Source organism: Ochlerotatus camptorhynchus, unplaced genomic scaffold (genome assembly GCF_037179485.1).
Source record: "Ochlerotatus camptorhynchus isolate MF236.1 unplaced genomic scaffold, CSIRO-AGI_Acam_v1.1 ptg000006l, whole genome shotgun sequence".
Lineage (NCBI taxonomy): Eukaryota > Metazoa > Arthropoda > Insecta > Diptera > Culicidae > Ochlerotatus > Ochlerotatus camptorhynchus.
The window spans coordinates 828223-841580 of record NW_027040498.1 but is presented as its reverse complement, the minus strand read 5'-3'; the positions used below and the strand labels follow the sequence as shown (position 1 = coordinate 841580).

Sequence of the window (13358 nt, the reverse complement as noted above, 5' to 3'; positions counted from 1 at the left end):
ATACCCTTCGGAGTGTTGGAACACCCTCCACTGGCGCGCCCCTTTGTCAGTCAAAATTGGATTCTTTAGCAACAAAATTAAGGAATGACACCGATAATGACCATGCATCAGCATCCTAGTTTTAACCACTTCAAACTAGAGAACAACGAATAGAAGATTAGGAATCACATAGATCAAGACTTACTAACTCATTTTTTCCTTATTTCAAGATCATCCTCGGTGGACAACCTGAACCTGTCTTGAGATGTTTCGTTATAAAGGGCCTTGTGATCAGTCATGATTGATTTGGTAGATCATTAAATCTGATCTCCAGGATAATTTGGATGCTCAACGTATACACATCAAAATATATTATAAATGAAGTTCAAAAACTTTATGAACATGTTTGGGCAGGCATTGTCGCTGAGTTGGTTGATTCAGTAGATCAAATAATATGAACTCCAAAACAATTCGAAGAACTTAGAACACGTTGCTATCAAGCAAATTTATCTTTAATTGACAAATTGGGTTTAATTAACATGGCAATGTATTTTTCGTTGCTAAAGGTATTGTCGCATACCAGATTCACGCAAACATAAAAACTTCATAAAGTTTTGGAGATCTACATGGCTTTAAACTGGTGCTTTCATATTTCCTGTATAACGGGTGTTAAATAAAAAATGAGAATTTTTTCAGTCATATTGCTAGTAAAAAATTTTTTTTCAACGAATTTAGTATTTTTTTAAATTAAAAACATAATGTTTATTCTTCAAAAAAAAAATGTCAATGAATATTGGAGAAGGGGCCCTGGTCAGCCGTAAGACGCAACTTAGTCGCGATGCTCTCACTTTAATTACAGAAAGGTATTGAAATCATTCTCATTTTTTATTGAACACCCGTTAGTTGAAACCCACAACTACAACTTTACTGAAGAAAGTGTGTATCAATCTGGCTATCGACTTTATGCAACCAATCATCATAGACACTGTGGTCATGACCACGTGGACTCGAAAGGGTTAATACTTAATTGACAAACCCGATGCTTTTATTTATACCTTATGAAGCCACCTACATATGAACTAATAAAACTACTTCTTTCTCTTTCTCTCCTCGCGATGCAGCTTAAGACGGGCAACGGCAAAACGAACGGCGCTGCAGTGCTACTGACCGACTGTTTCGGGCAGGAAAAGCTCATCAAAGAGGGCGCCAACGTTTGAAGCTCTCCCCAGCTAGCTGTAGTCGGCGAGAACCCACCACACCACCAGAACCAACGAAAACGACACGTGTGGTGAGCTTAACCCTCTTCTGCCTCTCTGTGGCGCACTACTGAGTAGTTTTTGTTTTGTTTCTACGAATTATCGCTGGAAAAAGGCGTTTAAAGACGCCGTAAATTTGGCAGCAATTATTGCTTTCTAGTTTAGTTCAAGTTGAATGTGATCGATCAAGTGAAACTCAGGCCATTAGTTTTTTCGTTACCGGGAGAATGTGTTTTTACTTGAATTTGTTTCGGTTTTACGTGACTGTTTACTTTAATAAAATTTAAAAAAAAAATAATGGAACATAGTTTGTTTCGACCAGACAAGCGGTGCAGCTGCCCTTTTTCCACTGTAAAATTATAACCATTAAGAAATAAATCCATTAAATATTATGACAGCTAGAATTAAGGCGCGAACAAAAGAAAAAAAATAATAGAACCTTCCCTCTTTTTTGACCATCGATAGTAAACTACAATACCAATGATTCTAAATTAAATCGTAGACCAATAGGAAGGCAAGCAAACTTTTGATTGTACACTCACACGACGAGTTTGTCAACTCATCAAGTAAATGCAACTCATTCATCGCTGATAGCAAACAAAACTGTGTCTAAGTTACGGTTTGGTGTTTATGAAATATGTACCTAGTAGTAGAAGTAGTAGTTTCGGTGACATCCATTGTCTAAAGAAAAAGCGCATCATCGATTTCCGTACTGTCGAAACTAGAAGTAAGCATTTGGAACCTATCTAACTGATTGGAGACACTCCAGACTAGAATTAAAGTAAAAGACCAACCTTTGACCCACTGCACTATGCTTGTTTTGGTGATTTTGATCGAGTACTGCTTTGAGGAAGGCTTGGATTTAGTCGGTCGTGATGAAGACATAATTTTCAAGCGTCAAATTTGCGATTAAAATAAGTTGAAAATGGCTGCAAGTTTTGAATCTTTCACGACGAACTTAGTGAGTTTGAGATATCACTATGGAAGGTGCATCGTTTTGGTGTATATTATTTAAGTATAAAGTCAGGGAGAGTCTTATTTATGCCTTTATTTAAACCGAATGCAACCCCGAATAATGTAAAAATATGCTTCGTCAGCTAAAAAATGGCTTAATCAGCTCTTAATCAGTTCAAATTGTTTGCTGGGTTGTCGAGCGGTCTACAAACGTTAGCGTCTAGGGGACGACGGGGTAAGACGGCCACCCTTTAGATTATTGATAAAAATTAACTATTGAAAGCATAATAAATTATCATAATGTTTTCCTTTATTTAACGTCGGTCTCTGTTCCGCAATCTAGTGCCAATCACCGACGGACATCGATTGCCATCCATTGACGGCAATCGAATGTGCAGGAAGGCAGCTTCCACAGCTGCGTAGGATATCGCACCCATTCAACACACATGGGCCGGGACCAACGGCTTTACTTCCCTTCCGAAGGATGACGTGACCAGAGATTTTTATGCCTCAGAAAAATCCCACTGACCTCGGCTGGGATTGAACCTAGACCTATTGGTGTGTTAGAAAGCAGTCACGCTTACCACTACACCACCGGCGCCGGCATTATCATAATGTTGATGATGTAAAATACATTATCATAATGTTGATGATGTAAAATACATTCTAGCTTGATAACAAGTGAAACGTCATTGTGCATGGCGGCGGTCTGCAAACTCAGTTTTGTTTTCCCCATCTCGACAATATGTTGCCGAAATTTGCACAGCCGAGTGGTGGGCAACACATTTTACTGAGATCTCGCCATTACGTTTGTTAGCTGAGATTCAGTGAAACATTTTCCGATACTCAGCTATCACACGTCACTTATGCTGAGATCTCGGCAAAATATGTTTGCCGGGAACTCGTCTGTACAAATCTCAGAGAGAAAGCAGTAGGGTGGTTGTTCCGTGCTGTACCATCATCAGCATTGTTGACGGCTACTCCCACCTTGAGTTGTTTCATTCAAAGAGTAACAACTCAAGGCGGGAGTAGCCGTCAACCCCTACTGCTTTCTCTCTGAGATGACCACGTTGGTCATGACGAGAGGAGCAACACAATAGTTGGGAAAAGAAGAATTGCATTATAACACACCATCGACTGGAAATGCTTTCGGCAACGTGGGACTTAAGGTAGTGATGAAACGTCGCTAGAACTATTCCACAGCCGCAGACAGTATATGAGCAAAGTCAAGCGCACACTTTTTTGCCTGTAGATTTGAAGACATACTTCAAATCCCCGCGTACATCGTACGGGTTAGGCGAAGGAGTGTGCGTTTGACTTGCACTGTCGCATTAATGGCCCTTCGCTCATTTTCAACTTCTTTTCATTTTTCATACTGCCGAACTCTAACGGAACTATCTACCTACCCTCTTCTAAGACCATTCTCTAGCTAATACATTATCACACTAAAGCTTCATGTTAGATAGCATTTCCAACCAACTCTGAAAATATTTCGTTTCTGCAATATATAAAGCTGTTATCGAGAACATTTGTAGATCTATCATCAGTATGAATTCGAGATATGGAGGCCCCGGGAGTCCACCAGAAAATCCGGAAGATCCTTAAAAGCAGTCAATTTATAAAACTAAGTTCTGGATTTCTAAGAAGCTTCTGTTTCCGGCATTATAGTAAGATGAGCAAGGCATTCCAAACGGTGATGCAGCACAAGTAAATGTGGAATCCTCTCACTACGCGGCGCTAGTGTACATGTGAACTTCATGTATCTATGTATGGGTTATATTTTGAATTCCTCACCATCTACGAAGTCAGTTCATCTACGTGAAGTCCACACGTAGACAAATGCCGCGTAGTGAGAGAATTATGAAGTAACCAGCCCTCAAATTAGAAGACCTGGACAACTTTCCCGAAGATGGCATCTTTCTGTATAAGTAAAGATCTCAAGATTTATTTTATACAGGAAATTGCCTTGCACATTAGCGCTTCATAGTGAGACAATTCAATACTACTTTTCTCTAACCAATCTGCCGACATACTGTTCAATTTTGCTGAAGACAGCAACCGTTAATATGGCCAGGATCATGTGATATTCCAAGTGGCCAACCTTACCGCGCATCTTTTTTTTTTCATTTCATTTTTTGGTTCGAGAAAAAACATCATCAAATGAAATGGAAATTTTCTGCAAATCAATGTAATTAGGGAAAGTAGGCCGAAGGTCAATATTAACTAAATTTATCGCGGAACTTCAATACAGTTTTGGTTAAGCTTTACTTCAACCTTAGGGTGGCCGTCTTACCCCGTCGTCCCCTACGAGATCGAGGACTGCACGAGATTTACGTTCGATCGATTTGGGAAATGGCTTTCTGCACAGCTTCGCTCTCTGGTAACATTAGCATCGTTGCTTGGGGACCTTCAAATCGGTTCCTCGTCAGCATCATGCCTAAAACTTGATCTTGCAGCGCTCCTTGTGGTCGGTTCTGGAATGTTTTGAGTTTGTTTTGAAAGAGCTACAGCTAGACGGTATTTTAGTGGTTTCGTGACAATGAAGTGGATTTTATCGAAAAGGACGTTAATCCACCCTAGCGCCTTCAATTGATCAATTTAGATGGTCAAGTTTTGAACCCACCACAGCATGCTTTTGGCGCTACTGTATATGGACGATCAAATGTAAAATACTGTGGTAGTCACAGCATAGTTCTATCACAGACAAAAAGATATAACACTCGCGAGTTTTTCATCGAAAAGGCATTTAACGGTCAATTTAAAAGTATCTCCACCTGTGGCGCGCATAGTCAGTTCCCTTGCGTTTGACGTTTACACACTACCGCCATCTTTTCAGCGTACTACCCACCACAGTGTACCCAACAGATGGCGGTTATGTTTTACCGACGATGTTTTACAGTGAGAAATATTCAATGTGTTATGTATGTTTGTCTGTGGTTCTATCAAAACCTCAGCATTTTCAATGGTCCATTCCACCCAATAAAAACATTTTGGGCAATCATCGAGCGGAAGTTGAAGAAAACTTGCAAGGTGACTCGTGATGCTGTAGAGTTGGCTAGCAGCAGCCACTGAGGCATGCTGAGGTTGATCAGAAGGGTGTGCATAGAAAACATGCTCAATTTCCATTAAAGTTCGTGATTTGTTCACGAACCCAGTGGAATAATTTTCTGAAATAGTTTTTCTGAAAGAACAACCAAAAAGCTACATTTTTGTTACGTCAAATAAATCCCAGCAGTTTGCGGAACTTCATTGAAACTCAGAGAACTTAGGATAAGCTAAATTGATTGGAAAGAAGTCTAGAAACTAAATTTAAGTTGCAAAGAAATTTTGTGGAAGTGCAGTAATCTTCTTAGGAGTTCAGGAATCTTCGTAGAATTTTAGATTTCTTGCGTCCAGATTCTAAACGGACCGTTCTTTAATTCATAAAAAATAACATCATTTGATTTTAGAGATCTTCGTGGAAACTCGGGGAACTTCGTAAAAGTTTGGGGATCGTTTGAAGAATGTCACGGATCTTCATAGATCTTGCAGAAACTTGGTAGAACTTAAGAAACTGCGAGTAATTGCTGAGAAATTCTTTCTAGAAGTGCAGCAAGTTTGCACTAGATCTTAAAAAAAAATATAGAAACTCTGAGAACATTGTAGAATTGCATCAAACATAGTAGCGAACTTTAGTGAATTTCGTAGAAATTAGTTTGGGCATTTTTATGCAACTTCATTGAAATTATTACAACATCAGGGACTTGGTGGATGTTTAGGGACGTAGTGGAAATTCAGGAATTGTATTGGAAATTCGAGAAACTTGGTAGAGCTTCAAAGAATTTCTTAGAAATTCTTGGAGCTTTTCAAAATTCTGGAAAATTTCGTAGAAGTGGGAACTTTGAAGTAGTTTCACGTCAAATGACGAATCGAGCAGTCTTTTAGTTACTGAAGTCAATGTTTTGAATTTTTAAGTTGAAATTTCTAAAAAAAATACCGGGCATATTTTCCCAAGGAAGACTTGATTTTTTCCTAAAACTGTGCCTCAGACGTTATTTCGATAAAAAGTGACGTTTTAGTGTGACGATTTATTGAAAAATGTCAAATACGCCATTATCAAAAATTGCATGATCCAAAATGACCAAATTTTTGCAAAAATGTGAATGATTGCCCATTAGAAACAATTATGCAGAGTTTCATGCAAATCGCAGAAGGTTGAGTCTAAAATTCATTTGTTTTTTGCTTTTGGCCTGGAACTTCTTTCTTTAATAAAGAAAACTAACTAACTGGAACTGTTCTTTGTACAAGTTTGAAGAACTTCGTTGAAATTAACTATGTATAATTTCAGAAAACTTCCGAAAAGCTTGAGGACCTTCTTTCAACTTTAGTGCACTTCGTTGAAGTTTGATGGACTTTGTGTTGTTCAGGGAATTCCGTAGAAGTTCAGGAAAGTTTGATGAAACGGCATGAAACTTCGAAGATAACTAACGAAATTCTTAGAAGTTCAAAGAACTTCGTTGAAGAGCAGCGAACTTCATAGCATTCCATCAAACTTTGTGGCAGCTTAGGGTGTGTTTTGGGATCTTGGTGTCACCCAGATGTTCAGCGAAATTCATAGATAAGGTTCAGGGAAGTTTGTAGAAGTTCATGCATGTTCTGAGGTATTGGTTGAATTGAGAGAGCTTAGAAAAGAAAAGGTTTTGGAACTCGGAGAGCCTTAGAAGTTCAAGGAACTACGTAGAAGTTGACAGAACTTCCCAGGACGAGGGGCACGCACTAGTCTTTCAATAACTACACAGCCTGCTGACCAAATATTCAAAATCTTGCCATTACTCCTTTAAATACTTTAAATACACTCTTAATTTCAATAAATTCTTCAATTACTCATATAATTTTATATATAAATTATTTTCAATATAGTTAAATTATTCGTCATTATATAAATTATCGTTAATTATTTGTTAATTACTTTCAATACCGCTAAAAGTATTTCAATTCAAATTATTACTGTCTTCAAAGTATTTAAATGACTACGATGTATTTTAAATATCATGCACTCATCACTCATCAGGAGTTCATGGAACTTTACTGAAGCTCAGGGAATTTCGGATCAGCTCAAAGGATTGGGAAGACATTTTGTGGAAGTACATGAATCTTCGTAGAAGTCCAGAAAACTAGAATTTTAGAGAACTTTGATGAAGCTACTACTACTAGAAGTAGGGCTAGTACAGATTACGATCCTTTGAATCGCAACAGTGTTGCATTAAAAGTTGCGATGATGTTCTTTAAACTTTCCATGTCGTCCGCAGAACGTCTCTGAAGTACACTATCCCCCCGCTGATCCGGCCCTCGTTAATACGACAACTCGATAATCCGACATCACGGTCTCTTATGAAGCTTTTTTTTACATTGATAGGTTGATAACAATGATTTGTGTTGATTTAACAGTCGGATTGTCGGATCAACTCCGGTAATCTGACCAAAATTTTAAAAGATTAGTGAGGGAATACTGTAGCATATGTTTCTTAAAGTTCACAGTATCTTTCTAATGTTATTAAAATTTCCCTTCAGTTCACAGAACGTCCATAAAGTTTGCAGAACATTCCTGAAATTTGCAGAGCTACTTTAAAGTTCATATTTTTTTTTCTAGAATTCACAGAACTCTCTTGAAGTTCTTAGAACTTACCAGGAAGAAGTTGAACTTCTTTGAAGCTTGCAAAAAGTCCCTGAAGTTCACAGAATGTTCCTGACGTTTGAACAACTTTCTTTGAAGTTTGAACAACTTCCTTTGAAGATTGAACAACTTTCTTTGAAGTTTGATCAACTTCCTTTGAAGTTTGATCAACTTCCTTTGAAGTTTGATCAACTTCCTTTGAAGTGTGATCAACTTCCTTTGAAGTTTAAACAACTTCCTTTGAAGTTTGAAGAACTTCCTTTGAAGTTTGAAGAACTTCCTTTGAGGTTTGAACAACTTCCTTTGAAGTTTGAACAACTTCCTTTGAAGTTTGAACAATTTCCTTTGAAGTTTGAACAACTTCCTTTGAAGTTTGAACAACTTCCTTTGAAGTTTGAACAATTTCCTTTGAAGTTTGAACAACTTCCTTTGAGTTTTGAACAATTACTCTGAAGCTTGCAAAAAGTCCCTGAAGTTCACAGAATGTTCCTGAAGTTTGAAGTTTGAACAACTTCCTAGGAAGTTTGAACAACTTCCTTTGAAGTTTGAACAACTTGCTTTGAAGTTTTAATAACTTCCTTTGAAATTTAAATAACTTCCTTTGAAGTTTAATCAACTTCCTTTAAAGTTTAGAACAATTTTCATTGAAGTTTGAACAACTCCCATTGAAGTTCAAAACAACGTCTTTTGAAGTTTGAACAACTTCCTTTGAAGTTTGAACAACGTTTTTTGAAGTTTGAACAACCTCCTTTGAAGTTTGAACAACTTCCTTTGAAGTTTAAACAACTTCATTTGAAGATTGAACAACTTCCTTTGAAGTTTGAACAACTTGCTTTGAAGTTTGAACAACTTCATTTGAAGATTGAACAACTTCCTTTGAAGTTTAATCAACTTGCTTTAAAGTTTAGAACAATTTTCATTGAAGTTTGAACAACTCCCATTGAAGCTCAAAACAACGTCTTTTGAAGCTTGAACAACTTCCTTTGAAGTTTGAACAACGTTTTTTGAAGTTTGAACAACTTCCTTTGAAGTTTGAACAACTTCCTTTGAAGTTTGAACAACTTCATTTGAAGATTGAACAACTTCCTTTGAAGTTTGAACAACTTGCTTTGAAGTTTCAATAACTTCCTTTGAAATTTCAACAACTTCCTTTGAAGTTTAATCAACTTCCTTTAAAGTTTAGAACAATTTTCATTGAAGTTTGAAGTTCAAAACAACGTCTTTTGAAGTTTGAACAACTTCCTTTGAAGTTTGAACAACTTCCTTTGAAGTTTGAACAATTTCTTTTGAAGTTTGAACAACTACCTTTGAAGTTTAAACAATTTCCTTTGAAGTTTGAACAACTTTCTTTGAAGTTGGAACAGCTTTCTTTGAAGTTTGATCAACTTTTTTCAAATTTTGAACAACGTTTTTTGAAGATTGAACAACTTCGTTTGAAGTTTGAACAACTTTATTTGAAGTTTGAACAACTTTATTTGAAGTTTGAACAACTTCCTTTGAAGTTTGAACAACTTCTTTTGAAGTTTTGGCAACTTCCTTTGAAGTTTGAATTACTTTCTTTGAAGTTAGAACAACGTTTTTTGAAGTTAGAACAACGTTTTTTGAACTTTGAACAACTTACTTTAAAGTTTGATCAACTTCCTAGGAAGTTTGAACCACATCCTTTGAAGTTTGAACAACTTCCTTTGAAGTTTGAACAACTTCCATTGAAGTTTGAACGACTACATTTTAAGTTTGAACAACTTGCTTTAAAGTTTCAATAATTCAATAACTTTCTTTGAAATGTCAACAACTTCCTTTGAAGTTTAATCAACTTGCTTTAAAGTTTAGAACAATTTTCATTGAAGTTTGAACAACTCCCATTGAAGTTCAAAACAACTTCCTTTGAAGTTTGATCAACTTCCTTCCAACACGCCGTGCAAACTAAAAATTGCTCAAACGTCATCTAGCACATGGAAAAGAGAAAAGCGAAATGAAACGTAGCGAAACGAAACACAGAATCAAAACAAACCATCAAATAAGACTCGCTTTTCTGATGGTCGTAGGGTTACTAGAAGTTAAAATTAAAAAGTTGGAAGAACTTCTCTGACGTTCGAAGCATGTCATTGAAGTTTGCAGAATTTCTCTGAAAATTGTACAACTTCCCTGAAGTTCAATGATCTTCTCCGAAGGTTGCTGAACTTCTTTGATTATATGGAGTTTGCAAGAATTTGATGGGGTTCGAAGATCTTCATTGAAATTCGTAGAACTTTCCTGGAGTTTGTAGAACTTCCATGTGTTCGCAGAAGTTCTCTCAAGTTTGCAGATTTTACTTGAAGCTCGCACAAATACCCTAAAGTTCGCAAATCATCCCTAAAGTTTGCAGAACTTTACCGATGTTCAAAGTTTTGCTTAGGTTCAAAGAACTTGCTGAAGTTCTTTGAAGTTCTTCCTTGGAGCTCGTAGAACTTCATTGAAGTTCATAAAGTTTTCGTGAAGCTCTGAGATTTTTCTGAAGTTAGCAATACTTTCTTAAAGTTCGAATATGTTCACTGAAGTTCTACGCTGAAGTTCTGTTAAGTTTGCAGAACTTTCCTTTGCTGCTCCCTGAAGTTCGCTAAACTTTTCTATAGTTACCAGAACTTTCCTGAATGCTTCCTTAAAAATTATGGGAACTGCGTTGATGCTCTGGCCTTTCTGTAGTAGTTCCGAAAACTTCCGAGAAGTACTAGCAATCAAAAGTCTTCCAGATATTATTTGAAACTGCACCGAAAAAAAATTGTTTTTTTTTTTCATAGAAAAAGCGAACTCTGCACTTTTTACGTCACCAAGATTTTTTAACGTCAAAACATTGTTCAGCAGATTCTGTTTTTGTTTTCCGGTCCGAATGGAACTCAGAACTAGGGGAATGTACGTATTCTCGGCAACCTAAGCAGCGACCTTCTTTCTATAGCCTTTTCCTCTAAGGAACGCACACATATACAGTATTGGTTTGTTTACAATCTTTTGCTGCCAGCTGCTCTAACAATTTCAGTCGAAAGAATCGTCAAAAACTGTTTTGAAACGCTTTTACAAAGCTCCAATCTTCTCTAGTGAGAGCGAGTATTGTCGGCAACCAGTTTTTCTTCGGCAACCGTTCCATTTGAACTGCATGTAAATCTGCTGTTCTATTATCGGACACTCGAAATCAGCTACAATTTGTAGTGCGTGTGTTTCATTTCAAGAAAACCCTGCTGGATTGCTTTTTCTCAGTGGTAAAAATATAGTCAAATTGAAGCTGAAAGCATAAAGAATCGTTTGCATGCATTCAGCGAAGTGTTTTCGTAAGAAAATCCAGTGAAAATAGTGTTTCAATTTGTGTTGCCGAAAATAGTCTGTCATGCCGAAGCCGTCATTTCCCCTACATAAATCTGTAACATGCTGCGATTCAAAGAATCGTAATGTGTTAATACTAGGCTTTAGAGATACTTTCAGCAGAAAGTTGATTGACTTTATATTAAATCAATATGAGTGAGTGTGTGGATACAAATTATCTCCCACTAACTGGCAGTGCATTCTGGCATTCTTAAGCCATCTTCATATACAATAGGCCCCGCATGAACACATCCACATATCAAATGGATATCTGAAGTATATTCACACTTCCAGAATAAATAAAAAGCTTCTCTGATACTGGCACGTATTTAATTATAGGTATGATAAATAAACTTAGCTGAGCTTTCCAAAGCCTTAATTAGAACAAAAGGCCCCTCATACTACAGAACAGGAAAGATATGATTTTACATTGCGACGAACACTAGGGACATGTAGGATTTGATGATTTTCACTTGAAACGCTTTTAAACACCTCTTCTAAGCTTTCAATTTAAATTGTTCTAGATAAAAATTGTAGTTATTTTAACTTTTGCAAGAGCGAAAACGACACAGCAAATCAAAAACACGTCATTTTCGCAGCGTGGCCTACTTCGATCACCCTGACTTTATATTAAAACAATGTATACCAGAAACGGTCTGCAAGTTCCTGAAAAACGATGACTTTTTTTTATTTAAGTAAAAGGACGCACTAGCCCAATCGCAAAAAAAAATTTGATCTTCCTTGAAATGCCATTAAACATAACTCCTCTAGCACCAAACTTAACAAACACAACCAAGAATCTGTCTTGTAGTATTGATACTATTTTAGTTGAAATGAAGACATTTAAAAATCTCCTCACAGTATACATATAAACAAAGTAGATTGGTAGTACGACGAAGATCGTTCCCGTATATTTTCTCACCTCAAACAATGTAATAACAATAAAGTATAAAAACAATAAAAGACAACATTTATGTAATGTTTGCGAATAGCAAGCGGAATCACCTTAGAAACACACAGTTATTAAACTCACGTTTCGATTTTCAAACAATAGTGTCAAAGCGTAGAATTTGACAAAAGATAAAAAAAAACCCAATTGCTAAACATAGTAAACAAACCGAAAGAAAAGAAAAACAACCACTAATTCTTAAGTGATGCAAAGGTTTGAAAGAAAACAGAAAATATAATCATCAGCTGTGATCATTTAATAAGTATATAATGAAGATAAATATGTAAACTGAGAAGGCAACATTCTCAACAGAAAGAATTGCATAAAACTAAAGCTTAAACCAAAACCACGATAGAGGGACGGTCAAACGGAACTGTTTTGATTGAACCGGATCCATGATATAATTGATAGACGGCGATGATGAAAGGAAGGCTCGGAAGAATGATGCTTGTTTTCTGATTTTTGCGTTCAATTTTATTTTCAAATATTTGCATACAGTGTATATGAGAGTGGGATTGCGAATGGTTTAAGAATGGAACACAAGTTCAAAGACTCGAAACTGTTTCACACGGTTCAGGTGCATGGTTGCCAAACTACATGTGTAATACAAAAAAAAATAAAGCAACACGATGGAAAGAAGTGGATCAAGCTATTATAAGCGCAAACAAACAAAAAGACATCTTTAAATTGATTTAACCAGTTATTCGTTTGTGATTAAATCGTACTTGCTCAAACTTGCTTTCCAAGCGTCAACCAGAGAGAACTGTATTTTTGGTATGGTCTTTTATACATATATGTAGAGACGAAAAGATTCTGATGTAAATAATTTCCTTCCAATTGATTCTGTACGATGCGCATCGCTGAAATACGATTGTAAGTTTAGTTAGGATCGGTTTTGAACGGATTTGCTAGATATTGGATGTGTACGCTAGCAGAGAAAGGAATGCAAACGAACATGGAGAAAAGTTACGTTGTGAACAAGAAAACAAAATGAAACCAATGATTTACACACCAATTGTAAGAAGCTGAGAGTGGTTTAGGAAATAGTGAAGTAAATAATTATTTTTGAAATTGTATCTATAATACTATATGAATAATAGAAGAACAAATTTATGAAATTCAAGTAAAGCTCGTTCAAATCGAAAATGGGATGTTGTGGTTTGACATTTAGAATTCTTCGAAACTCCCCTAGCGAAGTGAACACGTGCGCAATTACAAGATTTCCGGTAAAGAC

The 13358-nt window shown here is 36.5% G+C and overlaps 1 protein-coding gene across 4 annotated transcripts in view; it reads left to right on the top strand.

The window, feature by feature from the left end:
- LOC135717608 (uncharacterized) overlaps window positions 1–1912 on the top strand; it is a 215107-nt gene extending 213195 nt beyond the window's left edge. For 3 of the 4 annotated variants that reach the window (XM_065239735.1, XM_065239740.1, XM_065239744.1), the window contains one exon: window positions 1101–1912. In XM_065239735.1, coding sequence (XP_065095807.1) covers window positions 1101–1196 — 96 coding nt within the window. In that variant the 3' untranslated portion in view covers window positions 1197–1912. The remainder of the gene's footprint in view (window positions 1–1100) is intronic. The other variant, XM_065239751.1, reaches the window with a different exon arrangement.
- The last annotated feature ends 11446 nt before the right edge of the window (window positions 1913–13358 follow it).